General features: G+C 42.5%; 1 protein-coding gene across 4 annotated transcripts; it reads left to right on the top strand.

Moving 5' to 3' along the window:
- The first annotated feature begins 1,982 nt into the window (after positions 1 to 1,982).
- FBXL5 (F-box and leucine rich repeat protein 5) lies at positions 1,983 to 25,563 on the top strand. Of its 4 annotated transcripts, none has more exons than XM_078612889.1 (12): positions 1,983 to 2,112; positions 7,435 to 7,671; positions 9,965 to 10,060; positions 10,822 to 11,002; positions 13,973 to 14,149; positions 15,725 to 15,862; positions 17,082 to 17,195; positions 17,478 to 17,632; positions 18,311 to 18,393; positions 21,257 to 21,865; positions 22,752 to 22,900; positions 24,805 to 25,563. In XM_078612889.1, the coding sequence occupies exons 1-12, from the start codon at positions 2,029 to 2,031 to the stop codon at positions 24,879 to 24,881; spliced, it is 2,100 nt and encodes a 699-aa protein (XP_078469015.1). In that variant the 5' UTR covers positions 1,983 to 2,028; the 3' UTR covers positions 24,882 to 25,563. The 4 variants fall into 4 exon arrangements, with proteins under 4 accessions (XP_078469015.1, XP_078469014.1, XP_078469018.1 ...); XM_078612888.1 differs by having other exon boundaries at positions 21,254 to 21,865; XM_078612892.1 differs by lacking the exon at positions 17,082 to 17,195.

Here is a 25,563-nt window from a genome sequence, read left to right as displayed (position 1 = left end):
AGTGGGGGAAATGCTCCCTGAAACGCCACGTCTGAACTGAACTTGAATTCCTGCATCGTGAATTTGTCTTGTCGTACACATTGTCAAATTCAATCGTGAAATAATCATTCTGTATAAGCAACAATATAATTACGATATTTAGTCAAGTGGACAATTGGATTCCCGTCGTTAAATAAAACAAAATGTCAATCTCCGTTGGCAGTGGTGCACAAGATTAAACAGAGAGATATTTGTCAATAACAGGGCCCTGCAAGGTGATAGCTAAAACGTGTGAAGGTTCGGGCTGTCTTTGTTTAACTGCAGTCCGCTTACAATCCTGCCTCAGAGAATCATTACCCACTTGACGTTACGATGCTGACAAGCCACGCGCTTGTGGTCTGCACAAAGGGCCGTCCATAAATGACGTCACGCGATTTTGGACGATTTTTGACCCCCCCCCCTCGTCACACGGCGTCACAAAAAGTCAGACCCCCCCCCCCCTCAAATATGACGTCACAAAGGTCTGCCCCCCCCCCAAACCATATTTCCATTTTGAATATAAAACATGCTTCAAATCGCTTTAAACTATTGTCATTGTAGTGCGTATTTAACGTGGCGCTGCACTCTGATGTTGTAGGAGTGTTGTTATAACAATTAGTGTTGTTATAACAATTCTATATTTATTTAAAGTTGCGCATTTTGATGTGACGTCACATTTCTCACCCCCCCCCCCTCGTCACACATCGTCACAAATGTCTGACCCCCCCCCCCTAGGTGCGTGACGTCATTTATGGACGACCCCCAAGATAACATAGCGAAAGATGGCCCATTTGGCCGAAGCGTCGCTTATATTAATACACACGTGTGTATGTGTGTCCCTATGATGGCTGTGTCGTTCACGAATGTGTTTACCAACAATACTTTGTGATTACGACGTAAGTTTTGCTGCCTATCTGGAGGGAAGGACGAAGGTTGGGGAGATTGCCACGTCCATAGGACATTGCGGGCTGATCGTATTTAAATGATTAAACAAAGCAACACATTCATTTACAGTATAACACTGACTAAAAATTAAAAAATACACAATCTGCGACGTTTTTGCCAATGGCTCTTCCATTAAACATTCAACGTTGGCCCAACGTTGCATGTGGTTGAATCCGTTGGGCCAAAGTTGACACCAACATTCCACATTTAGTGGGTTCTTCGTTGCACGTAAACAGATGAATTACTCTTGATTTGAAGCTTTCGTGAGACTACAGGAATCCATACTCTTTGTTTCTTTAGGTAAAGTCACGTAGGTATTTTATTTTATACCTACGTGACTTTACCGAAAGAACCAAAGAATACAGATGATTTACGTCTGTTCATCATCATCATCTGTTTACGTGACACAAATAACCCAGTAAACGTGGAACGTTGGCCACAATCGACCCAGATGATTCACGTGCCACAAAGAAGGGCCAATTTATACACGGGGCTTCTGTTTAAGGCGGTGTTTATTGACGAGAGTGCCTTGCAATTATCGCTTGTGCACAGCCAAGCAAGCCAGACGCAGTGCGCATAACTTCGCCCAAATAAAAAAAGTTTACACTTACAAAGTAAATAAAATAATATGCGGGTCGGCTTTGTGGTGGGGTGGTCGCTCGTGCCAAGGCGCACGTCGCTGTACCCCCTCGTCACCCCCACCGCGTCATCGCCCCCCCTCCCTCACGCGTCACCCCCCCCGCACCCGCCGACCCGCGTCACCCCCCCCCCCGCATCACAAGCGAGCACGCGCGCCTCCCCTCTCCCCCTTTGCCCCCCCCCCCCATTTCTCACCCCACCTCGCGTCTCGCCCCTTCCCCCCCTCACACATTCGTGCCAACCTCTCCCCGAATGACCCCTCCCCCTTGCGTGTGCCTCCTCCCCCTTACGTGCCCCCTTCTTTTACCCCCTCCCCCCTAACGCCTCTGCCCCTTCCCCCCACCTCACGCAACCCCCCTCGCCCCTCCCGCAATCCCTCACCGTCCCCTCGCGCCCCCCCCCCCACCACCGTCAGCACTCAGCATCATGGCGCCCTTCCCGGAGGAGGTGGACGTCTTCTCGGCGCCTCACTGGCGCATGAAGCAACTCGTTCAGCTCTACTGCGACAAGGTGCGGCGCCTCGCCACACGGAACACCGTTCGCTTGTCAAGTCGTGAAATTAGACGTTCGTACGTCGGCAAACATTTACGTGCGAGGGACGTTTTTTTGTATGAGGCCTGGTGAATCGCGTCGCCTTTCCAAAGCCTCGGGCCCTGTCCGTCACCTACGTCGCCTGTGTAGTATTATTGTATTCGGTCGCTAGTCTTTTTTTCTCCCAACGTTCGTTCTTGAAGTTATTCTTTGAGTGACGGTTTAAAAACATTTGGGGGGAAGGGTCGAATTGCGAGATTTGTGAGCGTGAAGTTGATCGCTTTTGAAGGTGAAGAGAAAAATGTGTCTTTTTTTAGTTGCTTTGGGGCCTTGCGGAAAACGGAAGCCTACGGTCTTGCTTAGATGATGGCCCTGGAATGAGTGGTGTAGGCAGGGCGGGGCGGGTGTGCTGAGGGGCGAGCCCGTGGCTGCGGATGAAGTCAAGTTGAATGTTGTTTTTTAGTGTCTATTCGAAGGCTTGCGTCTCAGAATGTGTTTGTAAAGGACGTTGCTACCCCTCACTCCACCACCCACACAAATAGTAATTTTGGTTTGTAGACACGCATTACGAGCCTACGGCCAAATCGCGCGAAATGCCCTGTATTCTGGGACATCGGAAGTTAACACAAAATAACAAAACATTGCGTCAACACTGCTTTAAAATACAAAAAAATGATATACACATTCGGCGACGTTCCGGGCAATGACCCTTCAAAACGAATAGAGAGCCCACATATATAGCGTTGATAAGGGTTGAAGTTTGAACTTAACACCATGGGGACTGCGAATTATATTTTAAAATGTTTTCCTGAATACCGGTTTTTAAATGGCATCAACTAATATGTATAATTTAAAAGCTGGAGAGCATGGAGTCTGGATAGTCATTAAAGAGGCTACCACCTTGGACAAACATGTCAAAAGGACTGCCGTTACGTGATGCGCAATGCAGACAAAAACATTGTATTTTCTGCTCTCACGTCAATGCTTCCCACCTTCAACCCGCACTGACTAGCGTATTTATAGCTCATCGGATTCCTCCAGTATCAATACATTTTCTCATTTTGAAATAAAGTACATATGCTTCAATAACGTTGAATACCTACGGTGTGTCCCGAGGTCTCTGGCACGAGTTTTAATTTTCGTTCATGTCATTAAAACTCACCGTAAAGAGGTCTGTGATAGTGATCTCGTGACCTCACAGTAAACATTTAAATGAATAAAGCCACAGTGACGTCGCTTTACAGAAGAAAAACAAATAACGAGCTTAAATTTTAAACAGTTTTCGTGCTTAAATAATCTTCAAAATCGCGTCCGAGGGTCTGACGTACACGTTTTTTGTATTCTCTTGCTTGTTTATCTTGGTATTGTAGCGTATCCACCGCCGACTCACGGTTTTGGGCAGACGATGAGCACCGCATCACTGGGTGTATTTAGAAAACACCTTGATTTATGTTGAGCTATTTTCACCTTCAGGAAAATAAACCAGATTAGTGCAACTAATTTAAGAGAAGTAAACACAAAATGTCCAAAACTGTCCCTGCAGATATGGAAAAAAAAATCATACGGCAGCACTTGTCTATAAACTCATCCCTAATCAAATATCCTAACCCCTAAAGCGTAACACTCAAAATGTATTTCCCCGGATCCTAACCCCTAAACCATAACCCAAAAACCTAAGCTTATATGTATCCCAAACCACAACCGCTTGTATGTATGTTGATCTTATTTCGAACCGTACGTGGCAAAATCGTACTAATCCTGCATGCAAACGAAAGTGGAATTTTATATTTCAACTGAACCCTTAGGAATATATTTGATTAGATGAAAAACCTCTTCTGTGATTGTATATAAAAAGTGACTCAGTAGTGCCAGAGACAGTTTCTTTCCCAGCACCTGCATTGACAATAGTCGCCCTGAAGTAAAGCATCGACGATATAACATAAATTTGGATATCAGCATATGGGCCTTGTGGACTGTTGTTTTCCAGTAATATTTGAGCAGGTGAAATTGAGGCTGGTTTTAACTTTGACGTTAAGAAAATTATCTTGGATTGTCTGATGTCTTAGGCAACAGCCCTCCACAGAAACTGTGGGTGACTGGTGAGACCCTTCATCAATGTCTATACAAAACGGTGTTGGTTTATAAATCACCGAGAGATTAAATAATTTACAGCCCTTTGTCAATCCACCGCTTAATGAAGATCTCCGCACACCATGTTGGTCATGTGCCTTTGACCATAATTCACACTGGTCAACGTATCTTGGTGGTGTTGCCTATGCAATTCCATGTCAAGACACAGGGCACATTGTTGGGGTGGGGGGGAATATGTACAGGTACTACAAGGGCAGAGAGAAAGGAGATCAAAGTATAAGGTGTTGATGAAACTAATAGAAAAGACAGCAAGTCGTATGAAGAGAAGCAGAGGGTCTTGAGCTTGGATTTTACAACCATTCCTCTAAAGGCATATTACACCAGTATTCAAATACTGTCCCGAAAACTATAATTCCACTTCAAAGGGTATTTGTACTTTTTGGTTGAGTCCGTTGAAAATTTTATATTAGCGCACATGGCTCACGTCAAAAGGCCTTGGTGGCATAACGAGAGGTGCATGTTTTGATGTTTATCCTCATGCCAAGAACTCCACTGTTCTTGTTGCACAACTCTGCTTGTGCTTGGTCATGGCAGTGTAGTGCAGTGCGCAACGCTTGAGATAAAATGCAGCAATGTATTTACAGAATGCTCCGTGTGTTCTGATAGAAAGTGGCAAATTCAATTGCTGTTTGCAACCCTATTGTTTTAGTTTTCATTTTCACCAGAGCAGTTTGACATGGTTCAAATCAAACTAAAGAAGAGTGGACCACCAGCTATAGCCCCCCGAAGAACATTATACAGCATCTCATGCACTTTAATTAGCAATTCCTTTGCACAATGCACATACAACTTTAGAAAACTGGTTATAAGGTACATCAGATACTTTTGGCATGAACTTTATTGAATAAAAACCTCGGAAGATTTCCGAGAATGTTAACTTATAACAACGTTAATATTCGCGTTGACATAAAATGTACATAATCAAAATTAGTTTTCGCTTGATGCTACAACATATAACCCACGTTGGGTATTGGAATGTAATGGGATCAATGGAGTGTGGTATCTTCTTTATGATTGGCTATGACAACGCCATCCAAACTGCGTCAGACAAGCCAGCATACACAACATTGTGTGCTGGCAATAAGGAATATTTGTATTTGTTTGCTTGTGTTGTATGTGCACGTTTTCCTGGAGAATTGGCATGCCTTAGTGGACTCTGTAATGTGCCGCAGGTGAGAGGGATTGATGTGACTGTATTATGTTTACAATGTATGTTGTGGGGAGCGTTTGCACAGTGGTTAGCATCCTGCGGGACAAACCCAGCAACCCAAGTTCGATTCCCACTCATGGCCAAATTAGTGACGAAATTGGGTCTCGACGCGGCCTCATTCAAGTAATTCTAGATTTGAAGCTTTCGTGACTGCAAGGATTCATACTCTTAGGTTTTTTCGGTAAAGTCACGTAGGTAAAATAAAATAATATAAATAATAATAGAAATAAAATAATAAATCACGACGTTTCGGAGGCAACAGAAGTCTCTGTCATCAGGTGGGACCGTCACAGCTAAATTTACTCATTCAAGTACCTTTTGCGATTGTGTAAACATCAGCAAAGGAGAGACAAAGGTGGCTGGGCGTGGTGCTGGCCACCTACCCCCTCGTTTGTCGCGGCAGCCTGCATAGGTGCTCGCTAACAGCACGTGCCAATGGTATGTTGAAGGCTATATGTAGGATGATGGTTAATTGTATATATTTTGTGATGTATACCGATATGTTTCAGTATGTGTTTTATATGTATGTGTATGTTTTATGATTTTTTTATTTTCAAAATCGGAAATTACAGGTTTCCTGCATATATGTTGCAACTATATTTCACGAAATTGACATGCTCTCGTTTAGCCTCGTAGACTTGAGAAATTCCTGTTAGCCAACACCTCTTGAGGCTGGCACTGCACACAAATTAGGTGATGTGTTTATCATCATATGCAGCTGCATTTCTCATCTGTGCTCTTATCCAGGCATTAGACATTGTTTTGCAGCTGAGTGAACTTTGGAGGTTTAGAACATGTTTTTACATATTTTGGCACGGCCACCATTCACCATTATGCCTTTTGCAAAGACAAAAATCACATTTTAGCCTTAGACTGTTGGGACATTTGCTGTGTATTAAGACGAGAAAGGCAAATTGTGGTGGTTTGTGGCCAACACCACACCAAGACTACTTTTGTCTCCGTACTCATTCAAGTCTTACTCATTTAAGGCTAAGTTGACCTCGAAGGTCCAGGCCAGTTCAGATATAGTTGTTTTATCCTGTTCTATATGTAGTGGGTTTCCCTTGCGGGGTTTTTTTCCACGCACAAAACATTCCTGCATTGAATTGGATGAACATCTCGTGAGGGGATACTCCCGTACGAATTAGCTTTAAATACGGGAAGGCATTTTAGGATGATTAAAATACAATAGTTTTAATTAAAAATGGAAACATGTTATATTGTTATGGCCAGGAATCATACCCAGGTTGGTGGGTTCTTAGAATGGTACTAAATATGGCCCCACTACTCATAATTTCCTTTTCAGACTTGGCTACCACCTATAAATGCCGGCATGGCGCACACAGTAATGTGGCCAGAACCACGCCTGGCCATTTTCTTCTCCCAGTGCTGGTGTTTAAGATAATCAACATGGGTGAGGTCCAACACTGGTTCAGATATTCGTCACTCATGTCGGTCATTATTGATAAAAACAAACAGATTACTGGGTTTGTAGGCTAGTATGAGAACCACTATGCCACCACTCTGCCATGCATGTACAAAAATATAAATGCCACTGCGGGCTACAGCTGTTGATGCCAACACACCTCACCAATACTTTCTACCTTGACAAATATCACAGGTGTACACTAGATATGTAACTTCTATGATCTACCCTATATACATACGAAAGATAAAGATCCCCTGTATCGCCATACCGACTGTTGGGTTAAGTGCTGTTAGCGAGCACCTAATAAGGCCGGCATGGCACACGAGGGGGTGGGTGGCCAGGACCACACCTGCTTGCCTTCGTATCGCTAATGCATCATCTATGGTGGTCATATGCGGAAATCGAACTGCGATGCCGGATTTGCAACGCGGTTTATTAACCACTAGATTACTGCTGCTGTGAGATATGTACACATACACAACGTTCGTTTTGTGTCCATTGTCCCCTGCAGCTGTCAACAACCAATTTCTCCAACGACAATGACTTCCAAACGCTCCTCCGCTCGCTGTGCGCGACCTTCCGCGAATTCAAGACGCACGAGCAGATTGAAAACGAGTGCATCATGGCCCAGCTGAAGTACCGCCTCGAGCGGTGTGCTGTCACCAACAACCTCGTGTATAAAGTGCACTCTGACAACAAGCTCACGGAGATGCTGACCCTCTTCGAGAAGGGGCTGAGGAATGCCAAGGTACCAGCCTGAAGTATCTTTGCCTTTTAAGCACCATTTTATGTATGTATGTTGAACTTCTTTCGCACTCTATGTAGCCAACAGTGCTAATCGGAGATAGTGGGGGGTGGGGAGACAACGATAACATCCGACCATCAACATCGCCATGGCCAATTAACTGCCTGCACTTGATGCAGTGTTTGTGAATGGCGTTGCTCGTTTTCTCTATATGCTCACAAGTCTGACCTTTTAACACACGGTCGTGTATTTTGGTCTCGTGTACACTCACCTTATGTACATTAAAAACACTTTCCCAGGTTTAAAGCAGTTAGCACTTACATTTTTCCGAAAATCTATTTTAGATGTTCACTTGGCTAACATTTTCACATATCCACCTGTACTTCAGTCCCCAGTGAGTTAGATATAGTTCTGAACCAGCTTGATGAAATATTCATAATTGATTTATATATATTTATTACATTTAAAATAGAATTGCAATGGATATTAGTGAACAGATTTAAAGTTCTTAAATTGGTGCTTAAATAATATTGTATTGTTTCATTGGCTAGTATTAGTCTTAGTGTATTTAAAATCTCAACCACTGCATATAATGTGTGCAAACAACACTTTGCTACTTTAAGATAAAAGTGATTGAGTGCTCAAATTTGCATTATGGCAGTGCGCTTATCTGCTGTTTACAGTCGTAAACCAGTGGTGGAAACCCCATATTCATATGTATCTTCACAGGCCAACCAATTTTGACTTTTGCACAGTAATACTTCTGCATCACCCCAGAGGGCTGGTTGGAATTGAACTGATAATCTTCCTATTGCTAGCCGCTCACTCTACAGCTTAGCTATTTGTAACTACTTTTCGGTTACTAGTTGGCTAAAAAGCACATTGGACTCTGCACCATATATTGCAGAATTATACAATTATATTGTTATAAATTTGAGAAATATCTTATTTTGTTAATAAATAACCACAGTGAAGTGCTTTTTCGGAGCTGCCTCTGGGAGTGCAAGCCGTCCAGGAATAATGTTAATTTCCTCTCTCTGTGTCTCTGTCACAGGCAAGGTAGAGCTGCCAATAAGTAAATTGCTGCAATCTGTAAATGTGCATTGCTTGAGATTACATATATAAAGAGCCCCTTATACATCTATAGGATGCTACATTTAATCAACATGTGACTTGATTGTATATTCTATTGCTTCATTGGCTGTCGCCTAATGGCAAAACGTCGTACTCAGATTGTAAATGGTGTGGCTTTGCTCGACAACACACCGGTGTGCTGTACTAGTAACGAATTGGCATGCTTTGTTAACGTGACAAACCTTACTAATTGGCTGTGTCGGGTGGTGGCGGGTTTAACGACACATTTATATATTTACGCGCTCTAACCCAAAAAAAAACTGTATTATGGTTGATTATATAGTTTGTTTTTAAAATTAAAACAAATGTACTTAATCCATAGTCTGTAGGCTATGAATTAATAATGCAGTGGTCACAGCTAATTGCAGTTATCTTATTAAATATTGTTTTTCATTATTTGCATCAAATGCCTATGGTAAAGTTGAAATACTATACAGTTGTGCAAGTTTGGGTCATAAAAACTACATCCTCTTAAATGTGTAACTGCATTTACATCATCTAAAGAACATTTATATTCTGTAATTTTATTAAGATATGCTTTTTAGGATTTTATTGATTTAATCATGTTACTAAAATATGTCTGTACAGTACAAGTTTTGAATATTTCATAGTTAAACAATAAGCAGTGGAAGAGTTGTGTTTACAGACTTTCAACATAATTTCCTGCAAAACAAATTGTCTATCATTGCATCATTGTTTAACCTGGCATTGCCCACTTTCATGGTCATTTCTGGGAAAGTGGAAATTGTCCGCAATGAACACAGCAGTGTTGGTCTGCGAGAATTAAGTTTATCTTTTAGAAACTTTTGTAAACCATTCGATTGGCAAGACTTGAAGAATATTTAATTGTGCAGTAAATATAGTCTTGGTAAGAATGTTTTTAAGTGCTGTGTTTATGAACTCATTACTGTGATTTTAGCTCTGGAGCTGTGGCTTCCAGTCTAAAGATAATTGTAATGCACATATCTTAAATGGGTCAAACATGATACTGTTTATTTTTCCATACATACTTTAGTTATCTTGACTATAATGAAAGCTGGTATTGTGTTTTTGATCAGTAGCCATAGGAACCACGTGATGTTTTGCCATTGCCAGTTGGTTTGCCAATTTTCAAAATCTGCCTTGCGCAACGTTTACAAAAATATGTGTTTTATCCCTTCAGAATGAATACGAACGAGTCAACTATGGCATGCAGCTCAAGGAACAACTGGAGGAATTCACAAGGGATTTTATTCCTCACATGAAAGAAGAGGAGGAGGTGAATCTCACCAACTTGTATTGAACCTTCCAGATTAATGCCCCCGTAGACTAAGCTACTTGGACAATCTTTAAAGTACAAGAAGTATACAGGTTGCCCACTTTATCTTTTATTATAGTTTTAGTGGGTGTGCCCAGTGACTGTACAACATAATGGCCCCGACGCTTAGTAACATGACTGGATGAGTAAATTATATGGTTGCTGGGCTGAGGTCCAAATGAACACTGGGTAGACACGTCTCGCAGTGTATTAAAGGTTAACCTTCATCGTTGTTTACCAATTGAAACTGGCTAGTCCGCCTGTGGAAAGAGTCTGCTGTGATTGAATCCTCCCACTATCATGAGAAGTGGTGATAAGAAAACTAGAGGAAAAAATAACAAGCAGTTGCTTCCTCATATTGCTCATGCTTTGTTGCCAAAGATTGTTACTGAAAACGTAATTTAAACCACATGGCTGACAACATTAAAAGATTAACAAAACTCATCCGCATCTGAACATTATCCTCTTGCCTTTGGCGTTTTGAAACAAAATGATTAACTTGCCATTAGTCTCGTAATAGAGAGCGTATAATCTGCAAATTAATATATTGAACAATTAATTATGTTAATTACCGCAAGCAGATGTGATGCGGTTTAATTATACTTAATATGTTTTAACTGCTAGTGGCCCTTTCCAATTTTTTGATAAATGTAGCCAGCGTTCATCTTCATGTAATGGATGCTGCTTGACCCACGCTCATTTTGGCTGTGCCTGATTGGCAGGTTTTTCAGCCGCTGCTCATGGAATACTTCACCTACGAGGAGCTCAAAGTGATCAAGTCGACCGTGATAGCACAGCATTGCTCCAACGGATCGCAGTTTGCGCAGCTGCTGAATGAGCTGAGGCAGGCTCGCGGGCGTGAGAAACTAGAGCTGGACAGCAAGGAGGAAGAAAAGAGCAAGAGTGAGTAGACTAACATGACGGAGCAACCCCCCACATTCATCATTACCACCCCCCAATAACACAACATATGCTCAACTTAATCTGCTAGCATTATAGACAGTGGCTCTCTTTACACGCTTTTATTTAACTCACTCCATCTGTTGTCGTATCCTTAAAAAAATCTTGTAACTCAATTTTTACCCACTTCCCAATTTGCTATCGACTGCAAACTTGGTATAGGTATGTCATACTGATGACAATACTATATTCTATGATTAAAAATTAAAAATATATTTTTAAACAATCTTTTTTACGGGTCTAATTGTCCACGCTTAACTCACGTTGCCTGTAAATCACCACGGTCCCTTACGCTATGGCAAGCTGCAGGGCCACTTCCTGGAATCGTGGAGTTCTGCCATTACGAGTAGGGTACATTTCATTAAAGCGTGTTTAAAAAAAAAAGTACTTTTAAATATTTTTTTGCTCTGCCTGTTGGTTGGCGTGTTCTATATTGGTATATTTTATTTTACATTGTGATCGTCAGGGCTGCATTGACAACACAGGGGGCTTTGGGGCTTCAGCCTGGCACCTCATTCTGGAGGCACCCCAAAAATGGATGTACTTCTTTATAATGGTTAAAATACAATTGCATTTTCTTGGTTCTTTCGGTAAAGTCACGTAGAAGGGAAATAATAAAATAATAAAAATAAAACATAATAAAATCATTCTTACGACGTTTCGGCCACAACGCAAGCAGCCGTCCTCAGGTGAAGACCAGGTCTGTCGGGGAGACAGCGTTTGAATTCAGACCAGGTCTTCACCTGAGGACGGCTGCTTGCGTTGTGGCCGAAACGTCGTGAGAATTATTTTATTATGTTTTATTTTTATTATTTTATTACTTCCCTTCTACGTGACTTTACCGAAAGAACCAAGAAGATGAATCCCTGCAGTCACGAAAGCTTTACATCGAAATACAATTGCATTTGCATGATGAAATAGCCCCTTGGTAATTTGGTAAAGCACAATAGCATTAATCTTTTTTTATTCTTACCAGTTGTGTGCAATATTTGAAATCGTTTCGTTTTAACTTTGACGTAGCTTTACAGTTTTTATATCGCAAATAAAAACTAGAACTAACATAACGAAGGTGAGTAACAAGGGTGTTTTTGACATTGGCCATAGGTGGTGGTGAAGCAGTAAAGAGGGAATTGAATATATATAAAGAGGGCCCCTAAACTTGACTTTCTTGGGACCCCCTCGAACTTAATCTAGCACTGGTGATTTTGTACCACTGACAATTGTGTAACTGGCAATGCATTCCTTTATTTTCTATTTCTTTTCAGAGACTACTATGCCATTCTTTGTTGACATACCCTTGCTGTTGTTGAATTTTCATGTGTGTCTCTTGTTGGTGGTTGCATATGCAAAAGCACTATGAAATTGAGTGCTCTGTTAGCAAGTATTTATTTTTCGCTAAGTGCATACAAAGATTCCATACTGCCAGCACTGAGTACTCTTATACTGGTAGTAACCTCCTGGTTACACCAGCCCACAGGGGATTATTGCGTCCGTCGTGCAGGGAGGGGTTGGGTGTGGAGTGGCTGGTCACCCCGTGGTCCCCTTATAAAACTCAACGTTTAACATACTCACGCCGGCTTGTGCCCGCCCTCAGTCGGGCATATTTGCGGAATACACCACGCCGCCATTGACCGAGCAACCCAACGTTCCTACCAGCTCCCTCCGCAGGAATGTGTTAATGGGCGTAGATAAAGCACGAGTGGCCATTTGCTCAATCGGGAAACCAGTTGGTGCCTGTGATGGTGGTGGGTCGTCATTCTCAGTGAGAAAAGTCTTACAATGGGCATATTTTTCTTGTTTCCACCGTTTGAACTAAGGTGTCTTCCCAATTGTTCTGCATTGTAACGTATAAATATACAAAAGCCCGTTTCCATTTAACAATAATCATTCATTAGTCCATCAGCCTATATTCCATCTAAACTAATAATTAACAGCAACATTTTCTTAATAAGCCAATTGTGGGAAACTTTCCGAGTTTTATAAGCAGCCTGCCTTGGTAAACAAATACCGCTTGGTTGTTCAATTCTATTGGCATCATACACCCATCTAAGACATGGTGTACATTCAGTACAAATCGGCAACAATGGAAGGACATGTTCATGCCATTGTGGATATAGTTGGTAACATATAAATAAATTGACTAAAGGCTGACTCTCTACGTAAAAAAATAAAAAAAAGATGTTACCCATAGGCTGTGGGTCTTCCAGATCAATGGTTGTTGTATTTTGTACGTTTTTTTGGTAAATTTAACCAAATACATTCACCCACAGAGGTGAAAGCTTAAGCTTGGTCATCTCTTAAAAAGATATGTTTCTGGCCCCATGCTTACACATTCGTAGGCAAGTAGACCCGCCGCAGTCTGAACATGAATATAATCGTGTAGGAAGGGGTGTTAAAGTGGAAACCGTGCTGCATAGTGAAAATAAAATAACCCCCCATGATTAAGCCACCACAACCCATGTGTATTGATTTACATTTATAGTAGGAGTATTATTGAAATGCCAATTATTGTTAAAAGTACTTGCAGTTCTCAAATATAACAATGCAAGCGAAAACTGCACCATTTTGTGAATGAGACAGGATGTAAACATCCTCGTAACTGCTGTAAAATAGCCAACATCACATTGCCCACTTGACAAAAGTATACCAAATAATTGAAAACCACTGGTACGTGACAATTTAAACGTATTTGGCATGAAATAGCACCCTCAGGCAGTTTTTTATTGGCAGAGCATATGTAACTTTCCAATTGCAAACTAGTGGGGATTTTTGGTGAAATGGCACTTTTCGCCTACGCTTATGTAATATAACTTTATAACTCGTTACGCAAACACACACTTCCTATTGTGTTTTTTTATCTTGCCGTGACACCCGTATGCAATTCGTTATTGTTATCCTTGTGCTTTCCAAAAGGTGCCTCGGTGTCGAGCTCGCCCATAGGTCTCCTGCCACCAGAGGTTCTGCTGCAGGTGTTTGGTTACCTCGGAGTTCAGGATCTGTGCCGCTGCAGCCAGGTTTGCACCGACTGGGCTCTGGTGTGCAAGGACGGCTCACTGTGGAAACACCTCTACCCGACACGCTGGGCAAATGGTGGGTTTTTCTCCCTCTCCATCTTACGATGCTAGTCATACCATTGGTGTTTTTCACACATTAAATTTACCCCCAAAAAATTTGATAAGATTATAACTCTCCAAAAGTTTGGCTCTGTTTTACATTAGAATAATCTGCTCAAAAGGAAATCTTCAGTCTCAATATTTTTGTTCAGAAGTGTCTTGATTTGGGACATTTCACCATTTCAGTTAAGATTGGTTTGTTCGTGGGAGTAAACCAGGATACCCCCAGAAGAAAGCCTATGCACATGAAGGCAGAGCACTCAATGGTCCATAACTATGAGTTCACAAACCTACTTGCAATACTGTTCTCCCGGCCACCTCGCACTCCATCAAGTTTGGAAGTTTACATAACTGTTGCCTCCAAAGTACTGCATTACAGGCATGCGCCACCATGGTCAGATTTAAATTTTGCCATCATAATCAGTGAAGATGTAAAATTCATGATAGAGGTTTTTGGGTTAGATCGTGTAAATATATAAATGTGTCGTTAAAACCCACCACCGCCCGACACAGCCAACTAGTAAAGGTTGTCACGTGAACAGAACATGCCAATTCGTCACTAGTACAGCACAGCGGTGTGTTGGAGAGCCAAGCCACAACATTTACAAACCGAGTACAAAGTTTCGCCAGTAATTACAACTAGCTTCATCAGGCGACAGCCAGATTTGTGGAGGTGTCTTACTGTTTAGTTCCTTATATAAAGACGTTGATGTTTTGTTTTTCCAAACATCTGCCTAGTTTATCAGTTACTCCCGCAATGTACGGTATTTTGATCGTTTTAATTACTTGGGCAGTTTCAATGCTCTTGTTATTTGGTTTTGGTATCCAATGCCCTGTTGATTTGTGCATCATTGTAACCGTTCGATAGATTCTCTAATTAGTCTTGGCCAGTAGTAGCTAGTTTAGCACAAAACTTCAACATTATCAAAATCAATTGAGTGTTCTTGTTGGCACGCGTGTTCTGCTACTGCTGACAGTTGCATTTGGGAGAATTTAATATTTCTCTAATGTTATTTTAGTCTCATGCAGATCATTTGTCCTGTTTGCCCAACATAACATTTACCACACGTGCAGTTAATCCTGTACACACCTTCTGTTGATAGCTTCGGTAATACATCTTTTGTACCAGATATTAGTTTCTGTATTTTATGTACCGTGCCAAATCTGACTGATGTTTTGTTTTTCCAAACATCTGGCTAGTTTATCAGTTACTCCCGCAATGTATGGTATTTTGATCGTTTTAATTACTTGGGCAGTTTCAATGCTCTTGTTATTTGGTTTTGGTATCCAATGCCCTGTTGATTTGTGCATCATTGTAACCGTTCGTTTGTAGCGCTTCTTTAACATTTTGATGATGTAAAATTGTATGGTGTGGTCACTGTGCAGAAATTACACGTGGACATTGATGCACAATAAAGTTTCATAGACGGATGCAAACTTTTTTCAACCCAAGAAGCCAGGTCACTGCCTCGTAGCCATTGACGAAGGGTAGAATGTTGAGAGTGAGGGTGCACATCCTGTGTGGCTCTGACGTTGGTTCTCTCTGATACAGAGGACTGGTACACTGGACCTCCTGAGGCGGTTGATGAGCAGGTGTCCGACGAAGACGAATCGTGCGACAGCGGATGGGGAGGCGAGACCACCATGCCGTACACTTTCCGTGATGAAGATGCAGACATCGATGAGTCCGGTGAGGGTTTGCGCAAAGTGTGTTGTGCGTCATTCGAATAGCCTACAGTGTGACTTTGGTCACATTTCAAGCTGTGTACCACAGTACATCACGGCCACCTTAATTATTCACCATCAGCATTTCAGATTTTCATTAGGCTACTACTGCAGCTGTCCACCGGCTCACCAACCTCAACATGAACATATAAACATTGCTGATCAACTCCCCACTATACCAAAGAAGGTTGTATTCAGGCATTAATCAATATTTTCTCCATTTATTATTTTTGCCTCCATCTCCTGTCCAATGTTCAGAAAACGGCTTCCATCATTGATATGAATAACTTTGTCAAAAGTGTCTCCTCCGACTGCCCTTCTAATATGTAATTTGGTCCTTCATAATTTTAGTGTACCTTTTGGCTTTGCTAATTATTTATATTCTTTATACAGAGCTGGGCACTGTCTCATGCTGTCTGACTTGAATTTGAAGATAACTACATTGACTTTTTCAGTTATTCCATAAGAATTCAATAAAATATGCCCTACGTTGATTTTTAAATGTTCTTATTTAAGGAAACCACAAACTTGCGTCAGGGAGAGCCTTTGACACACAGCTTGGGTATATATCTAAAGATTAGGAAGATGTTTTTTGCTAGCTGCGATACCAGTACATGAGGGATGGAGAAAGAACATTGTTTAAGAGCATCAGCTTTCAGATGTAATCAAAGTGCTGTCATTAACACATTCCTGCGGAGGGAGCTGGTAGGAACGTTGGGTTGCTTGGTCAATGGCCAGGGTCAATGGCGGCGTGGTGTATTCCGCAAATATGCCCGACTCTGAGGGCGGACACAAGCCGGCGTGAGTAGGTTAAACGTTGAGTTTTGTAAGGGAACCACGGGGTGACCAGCCCCTCCCCACCCAGCCCCTCTTCACCCTCCCCACCCAGCCCCTCCCCACCCAGCCCCTCCCTCCCCACCCAGCCCCTCCCTGCACGACGGACGGACACAATAATCCCCTTTGGGCTGGTGGAACCAGTGTGTTCCTACCAGTATAAACTGTATTACTGTCTTTTCCCCTACTTAGTCTCACTAGTTTTTTTTATTGTTATGTTGACCCAGGGAAACCTCAATGAGTCTCAAGACTTTCGAGAGGGTCCTGCCAATGTTGTCAAATGTAATCCCAATCGAGTAAAGTGTATATGATATTTGGCCGATACCAGTTACAATGTATGTTTTTTGTAGCTATGAGAGGAAACCAAAGAATCCGGAGGAAAACCGTGCAGAACAGGGGGAGAACGTACAAACTCCACACAAAAAGGCGCCCGAGTCGGGAATCCAACCCAGGAATTTCTTACTGTGAGGCATAAATGTGGTTGCCAAAAGATATATAACAAAGCTGTATGATGTAACACTTTAAAACATTAACAGCTTAAAAATTATTGCACCTCAGTATGCAAACTAAAGGTTTCAGTTAAGGGGTTTGTGTTTTGTTGAACGTGTTATGTCATAATGTACCAATACATGCACATTGTCTTTAAAGTCTTATATTTTTGCTCTAAAAACATTTAGATCACATGGGTATTAAAATTCCTGTGTTATCACAAAAAAATGCCGTGTTTAAAACATTTCATTTTTCAGGGAGTGATTGTGATAAAGATGATGATTTGGAGCAGAACCAGCTTCAGCGGGAGTTGGGCTGTCTGAAAACTCTGGTTCAGTCCATCCTCCCTGTGGCTGGCCCGTCCGTCAAGTCTCTCGTGCTGTCAAAGAGCAAGGCCGCCAACAACTCGCTGGTATGTGTCAATTACTGGTAGGAGCCTCCTGGTTACACCAGCCCACAGGGGATTATTGTGTCCGTCGTGCAGGGAGGGGCTGGGTGGGGAGGGAGGGGCTGGGTGGGGAGGGAGGGGCTGGGTGGGGAGGGGAGGGGCTGGGTGGGGAGGGTGGGGCTGGGTGGGGAGGGGAGGAATGTGTTTTATTCCTGTCCCGGGAATCCTCATTTGATTATTATTAAGACCAACCTTTGCCTCTGAAGTATTTAATTATATGCGAGTGGCAACGCCCAGCTTCATATATTTATGCATTTTGTTTCTCATTGTATAACTATGGATAGGATGTTGCCACTTAGTAATACGTAATGAGTGCAAATGTTGAAATGTGCAATCTTAAATGTGTTTTGTAGTTTAGGCAGACACAAATGCCTCAAAAGCCAAGGAGAAAACTGCTGGGTTGACATTTGCGGGCATGTTGATCGTTTTTATAGCTTACATGTGAAAGGGGGAAGATTAACTTCTACACCAAGCTAGACTACTATGGTGGGTCACACAGGCTTTCCTTTTTTGTTGGGACATGATGAAAATTGATGGTGCAGAACCAAGCCTTAAAGCCAGATGCACACTGGTGGGCACAGTTATGGTTCAGGATTTGCATGATAATGAGTGTGATACAATGTTTTGTTTTTCTTGTTGCAGGTTCAGCGAATTTTAAGCCTCTGCCCCAACCTGGAATATCTGGACCTGACGCAGACGAAGATATCGGATTCAGCATTTAAAAGGTTGTTAATTTGCAAAGCTTATTTTTGGAATTTCTACTGTCTGACTGTTAGTTGGAAAAACTATGTTCATTGACACAAGAGTTAAAACAGTAGGCAAATGTGATGATATAAGCCACACGAGAATGTCAACATCACCATCAACTCGATTGTATGGCAATAACTATAAAAACCCAAAAGGCATTTAATGTAACTGTTCACAATACGCTCACGAGACTCGGAATGTAGAAATCAACTTGTTTGCTCATCCATCAGAGGTTTTTGGGTTAGATCGCGTAAATATATAAATGTGTCATTAAAACCCGACACAGCCAACTAGTAAGGGTTATCACGTAAACAACATGACAATTCGTCACGAGTACAGCACACCGGTGTGTTTGAGAGCCAAGCCGCAACATTTACAAACCGAGTACGATGTTTCGCCAGTAATTACAACTAGCTTCATCAGGTGACAGCCAGATTTGTGGAGGAGTCTTACTGTTTTTTTCCTTATATAGAGGCTTAGATGTGTTGACCATGCTTCTGCGCTCTTGCACAATGTGGGGGGGGGGGGGGATTACTGAGGCAACGTACATTATGCTTGTGCATTATGTGAGCCCTTTGAACTTGTCCTTCCTGTCTATGGTTTTGGTATTCAATGCGCTGTTGATTTGTGCATCATTATGGGAACCTCATTTGCCAGTAAAAAATATGATAATTGGTTCTTTACCCTTCTATCTGGCAACAAAACTGACAACTTTTTTACAAGGAGTCATGTTTGCATAGACCGCAATACCTGCAGTCATAATACAAACAAAAGAACATAACTCTGATAATGTGCACTGTCCTTAAAGTTGATTGATCCACACCCAAGACAGCTTTCCTTAGAGCCTAGTCTCATATGGGTTGGACCAGATGACGCCAAAAGGCGCACAACTCAAAGACAATGCACCATCAGAGTATGAGAGCTCGGGGCAAGCATCTACACTATGGGAACCTCATTTGCCAGTAAAAAATATGATAATTGGTTCTTTACCCTTCTATCTGGCAACAAAACTGACAACTTTTTACAAGGAGTCATGTTTGCATAGACCGCAATACCTGCAGTTCATTTGCAGCGCTTCTTTAACATGTTGAATATCACTTCTCAGACTGTCACCATCAGACACTTTCTTAGCTCGATGAATGAGCGTCTTTATAAGAGCAGATTTCTGGGCGGGGTGATGGTGTGACTGCATTTAGATAGGCGTTAGTATGCGTTTTCTTTCGGTAAACACTCTGTTATTTTACCATTTCTTCCCCGTCCGAGCAGAATATCCAGAAATGGTAGAGTTCTGTCAGCTTCCACTTCCATGGTGAACTGGATGGATGGGTTTTGCGAGTTGAGATGATTTAGAAATGCGTTCAGTGTATCTTTGCCGTGTGGCCAGACCACCAATGTGTCATCCACATATCTCCAAGCAGATGGTTTTAGTGTGCTTGAAAGCTATTGCTTTTGTGTAAAAATCTTCCATGTACAAATTCGCTATCACAGGAGACAAAGGAGAGCCCATTGCTGCATCTTCCTTTTGTTTATAGAAGTCACCTTGCCACAAGAAGTAGGTGTTCTTTCGACAGTGTTCAGCTCGTCTTGGGATGTCTTTGGCTTAACCTGTGTTCGTTACCAGAGTGTCGAGTAATTTAATTGACTCGTTGACCGGAACATCAAAACTTACGAGAACATCATTAGGGTTAAGCTTAATATCTTTAATTTTTTACGAGATGTTCAGAGTTTTTGATGAAGAGGTCCTACCGATGTAGGGCTGTATTTGTTTAGTTACGTATTGTGCTAATTTGTACGTGGCAGAGCCTATTGTGCTATGGGTCTTAATGGGACATCAGGTTTGTGATTTTTTTGTAGCCCATAAAGTCTTGGTGGTTTTGATGCCCTTGGTTTGATCAGGTATTGCTCTTCCTTGGGGAATTGATGACTTGGCAATGATTGCCGTTGTTTTACGTTCCAAGGTGCTGTTTGGGTCTCGTTTAATTTTAAGGTAGGTACCTTCATCGAGTAAATCTTTGATTTTATTATCCTAGTCCTCAAAGGGCATCACAACAGTCGATCGGCCCTTATTGTGCAAGAGCGCAGAAGGGTAGTCAACACATCTACGCCTCTAAGGAACGAAACAGTAAGACTCCTCCACAAATCTGGCTGTCAGCTGATGAAGCTAGTTGTAATTACTGGCGAAACGTCGTACTCAGTTTGTAAATGTTGCGGCTTGGCTCTCCAACACACCGGTGTACTGTACTAGTGACGAATTGGCATGTTCTGTTTACGTGACAACCCTTACTAGTTGGTGGTGGCGGGTTTTAACGATCTAACCCAAAAACCTCTATTATGGATATTGGTTACGAAAGCCTACGTGTTAAATTGTTTTCTTGTTATCAAATGCTATTGAATGGATAACAATAGGTTACAAGGCCTAGTGGTTGATGAATATTTTTTAAATAATAGGTGAAAGTCACTTGCCAATATTTTAGTTCCATTGTATAACACTGCAATTGTGTTGTATCTCTACCTTGGTGTCTCGTTAAAAGAAAAGCTAACATTACATTTTCTCAGTGCAGTTTTATTACGGATGGATCCGTGGTGCAGTGGTTTAGACGTATTGGCCAACAAATATGATGACCTTAGATCAATTCCTGGCCACGGTTAGCTTCAGTGGGGAGTGATATCTAAACCAGTCCTGGACACTCCCTTCTCCATTCCATGCACATCAGTGTAATGAAGCATGGTCATGCAATCCACATGGCTGACGAGGTGTGGGAAGGCCTTCATCCAGCAGTGGATTGACAAAGGGGGGCAACAATCGATTTAATGAAATGTTTTGTTGGATTCTACCAGCAGTCTGACCGCTGGTGCCAAACTGAAGCACCTGAAACACCTGGACCTGTCGGGCTGCGACATGATAACGGATGTGGCCCTGCACCGCATCTCGATGGCCATGGGCACCCTGAGTCCCTCCAAGCCGCTCGGCAGCGACCCTGGGCCCCGCAAGGTCATGGTGGAGCTGGAGGAGGTCAACAACAGCTGCCCTCTCCCACCCAACAACGACGGGGAGAAGGACATCAACTGCACGTCCTTCACCAGCCAAAGCTCCACCTTACCACTGTGGGCATTGACAGCCGTCAATCTACTGGACATTGAGGAGATGGCCATGGGGATGAAGGGCATGCCACTCGGATGCGTGCAGCTGTGCACTTTGTGTGACCAAAGGACAGAGCAGTGCCCGCTGAGGCCTGCTGGACAATCTTCGGGACATTGTGGTCACGTGACGTGCAAAGCCTCAAAAATCTGCCGCTCCGCAACAGTGGTGCAGTCCCTCGCAGACCTTGTGCTGAAAGCCACCTCGGGGGAAACTAAGGACATTTTCACGAGTGACGCCGAGACATCTGGCAGGGTTCTCGCGTTCCTGAGCTTGTCTGGATGTCGCCGCGTAACGGATGAAGGGCTAAGGTGCGTACCATTTATGGATGCAATGCATCCCCCACTCGTGAGCGGCGATTCGATTGGCACAATTTAGGGTCACGATTTAATTCCTGATTTAAATTTTGGCTTGTATTTATGGTCTCGTTTGTATTGATATAGTTTTCCCCATCATAATAGACTCCGTACAATGTACTTGCTTAATTGGTTACCCATGTGTATGGTTACAAAAAACGGTTGGGTATATCTTTTAAGTGTAGTCTTGTTTGAGATGCAGCTTTTTCTCCATTCGCCTAAATGACGTTTGCATATAATTCACATGTAATTTGAGGTTTCGCAATGGTTAGCGTACTGCACTATTTACCCATTCCTGAATTTGATGCCTGGTCACAGCTCAACATCGGTGATTAATGTTATCTGAACTGGTTCTGGATGACTCCCTTTTAAAAAAAATCTACTTTGAACTGACCAGTGTGGTTAAGTTTGGTCAAACAACCAACATGGCATATTCATGCATGTATCGTGAACATATGAATCGGATTGTAATGCGAACCGATTCAAGCATTGCTTTAAAAGCGTTTCTCATTCATGTTTGTGTGCACCTCTGTATGGGGACAATAACCAGACACGTTTAATTCCCAGTGTGACCAGCATCAAACCCTCTAACCTTCACCAGGAGTATGGCCTCAGAAATGCCCAGATACCCTCAGAAAAATATTTTAAAGGTTCTGCTGCTGTCAAAGAGGAGCTTACCACACTTTGTGCTAAGCCACCAAACCTGTAAAAACCAGTCCGAAGGAAAAACATTTTTTTCATTGGTGAAGCGATGCATACACACGGTCTCGTCTCTTCGCTCTTGGCAATCGTCGTGTTTGCCGTTGCCCGGTACCTACAAAGCGGTGTGCATGCCCCGCAGGTCGCTGGCGATGCGTGGGGGACTGCCGTTGTTGGAGCACCTGGACCTATCTGGGTGCCGCCACCTGACAGGCGCTGGGCTGCAGGATCTCGTATCCATGTGTCCCATGCTTAATGATGAGCACTTCTTCTACTGTGACTTCATCACAGGTGAGGGTTATACTGGTAGGAACCTCCTGCTTACACCAGCCCACAGGGGATTATTGTGTCCGTCGTGCAGGGAGGGGCTGGGTGGGGAGGGGCTGGGTGGGGCGAGGGAGGGTGGGGAGGGGGTGGGGCTGGGTGGGGAGGGGCTGGTCACCCCGTGGTGCCCTTATAAAACTCAACATTGAACCTACTCACGCCAGCTTGTGCCCACCCTCAGTCGGGCATATTTGCGGAATACACCACGCTGCCGTTGACCCTGGCCATTGACCGAGCAACCCAACGTTCCTACCAGCTCCCTCCGCAGGAATGTGTTAAGTTTGCATACCCATGTCGTGCAGAGAGAGGGGGGGGAGGGTGACCAGGGCAGGGCAGGCAGCATTAGCTCTAACCCCAGTTTGAGATGGAGAACAGGAAAATTGGCAATGTGTTTACAAATTAGTGCAGTATTATCTTTTGTTTAAATAAAGAGGCTTTTTGTAGTCATCAGAAGGGAGATCTGCTGACTGGCCTTCAGGAAACAGTTAAGTATGTCGCTAATCGTATATATGCTTTATATACTTTAAAAGATGAGCAAACTTTGAGTGACATCAATTATTATGTTTTACCACAAGTATGTGTGGTTAATGCAGGCGGTGATGCCTTCTAAAAGGTGTCTGTGGAGTTTGAACATCTTTGCACCTGTATTTTTGCCAGATAGGGTAAAGCCGTTTTAAATTATATTCTTAATACTGCCGAAAAAAGGGTCCCATAGATATAGTTAACGGGTGTTGTGCACTCCACCTCTCCATTCACAACACCTTTCCACATGAGTAAAACATGCACCCCACCTTGTAAAGATGCATTGCAGATCAAAGTTATAATCAACATTGCAAAATAATAGGATTAACATAGGAACTCGTGAAAAAAAACAGCCTTTTCATAATCGTTCACCTTAATCATTGGGCTTCCTTTAGCAATGCTTACTGTTGCATAGCATTGCACTGATGCAATGGTTGGGGCATTTCCCAGCTGAGTGCATCTGTGAAATGCAAACTCCACAGATGCTGGGAAATGGCACCAACTTGGCAGCGTCTGTGGTCAAGCTCAAAGGAAGACCGAGAGCTGTTTGGTTTTCAACTTAGCAGCAATGTGGAGCATTCCCAACTTGCGTAACGCTTAATAATGTAATAATATAAGCTAGTGCGGTTGATGTAAAACATCTGTACTCCAGAGTATGACTTGCATTTATTTGAACAGGTCTGCAGTGACCTCATACGTGCTTGTATAGTGTTTAAACGTACGAGTGTTTTGAAACTGGGGTTTTGTTCTGCAATTCTGTTGGTGTGGTGCTTTTGTTGACCCCTTTAGTCTATAAAGGATTTTACTAAACTTATGTTTTATTTCAGGGTTGTGCAGAAACAAATTGCGTTGGCAGCGCTGGAAGTGCTCAAGTCAATAATGACAAGCTTTGTCGATACTTTTAAACGCGACTGCATTATTACCGTGCTATGAAAACTATCTCAATAATATGTATGGTTCTTTCGGTAAAATCACGTAGAAGGGAAATAATAAAATAATATTGATATAAAACAAAAATTCTCACGTTTCGACTGCAACACAAGCAATCATTATCAGGTGTGAAATCCACAGCAAGAGAATTTTCTTGCCGTGACTTTACCGAAAGAACCAAGAATATGAATCCCTGCAGTCACGAAAGCTTTAAATCATCAGGTGTGAAATCTACAGCAAAATATTTTTTCTTGCCGTGACTTTACCGAAAGAACCAAGAATATAAATCCCTGCAGTCACGAAAGCTTTAAATCAAAATATCTCAATAATATTCGCCTGGAGACATGCGCGTGGACACACATTCTCTCGTGAATTTTGGGAGGGGTTTTTCTTTCTTTCTAATGTTCTTTGTTTTCTAGGCCCGCGAGCAGAGACAGCCAACGGATGTCAGAACCTGCAGTGCAGCACTCGCTCGTGCTGCCGCTCCGGGGAGTAGTCTCCCCCCCGCCCCGCCATCTCTCGTACTTGGCAACTCCCTCCTGCTGCATTCCCCCACCCCCCTGGCTGTATCCTTTAAAGGCTCATTTTGGCTTTCTGCACTTTAACGCATTTTGTTGTTTTGGTTGTAGACAAACCACCGTCATCGCAAGAGCTCCGTTGATACTGTACAGTCGGGAGAGAAAGATGTCTTGTGGAAGCGTCGATACTGTAAAATGTAATTCTGTTTTCTTTATTAGCTGGTTTGAAATTTTAATTAAAACACCCCATGTGGGTTTGATCCAAAGGGACATGCACCTCTAAAGAAAGCAAATATTTAGCTAGTCAAATTTAATTGCAACCAAGTGTTTTGTCAATCTTCACATGGATGCATTCAGATTTTCTGTATTGTTATTCTTTACTATGATGAATGTTGCTTAAACAAGACAAAATCCAAAGGGATGGGACGCTTGTTCATTTGGCCATCTTTTCACTATAAAACCCTTCATTCACTATACAAACTCTTGTTCTGCATTTTTTTTATTAGTTAATTGTATTGCTACATGAGAATGCATAATTTGAATGTAGAATCAATGCTGCATTTACCTTCAAATTAAAACATTGCTTTGTAGATAATTTGCTGTGCAACTGTCATTGCTTATGGCATCCAGTAAATAAAGTTCAATGTAATAAAGGCTGAA

The sequence above is a fragment of the Lampetra planeri genome, chromosome 40 (assembly GCF_965212315.1).
Source record: "Lampetra planeri chromosome 40, kcLamPlan1.2.h2, whole genome shotgun sequence".
Lineage (NCBI taxonomy): Eukaryota > Metazoa > Chordata > Hyperoartia > Petromyzontiformes > Petromyzontidae > Lampetra > Lampetra planeri.
Note: the sequence above shows the minus strand (reverse complement) of the source record. Positions and strands in the feature narration are given on the sequence as shown.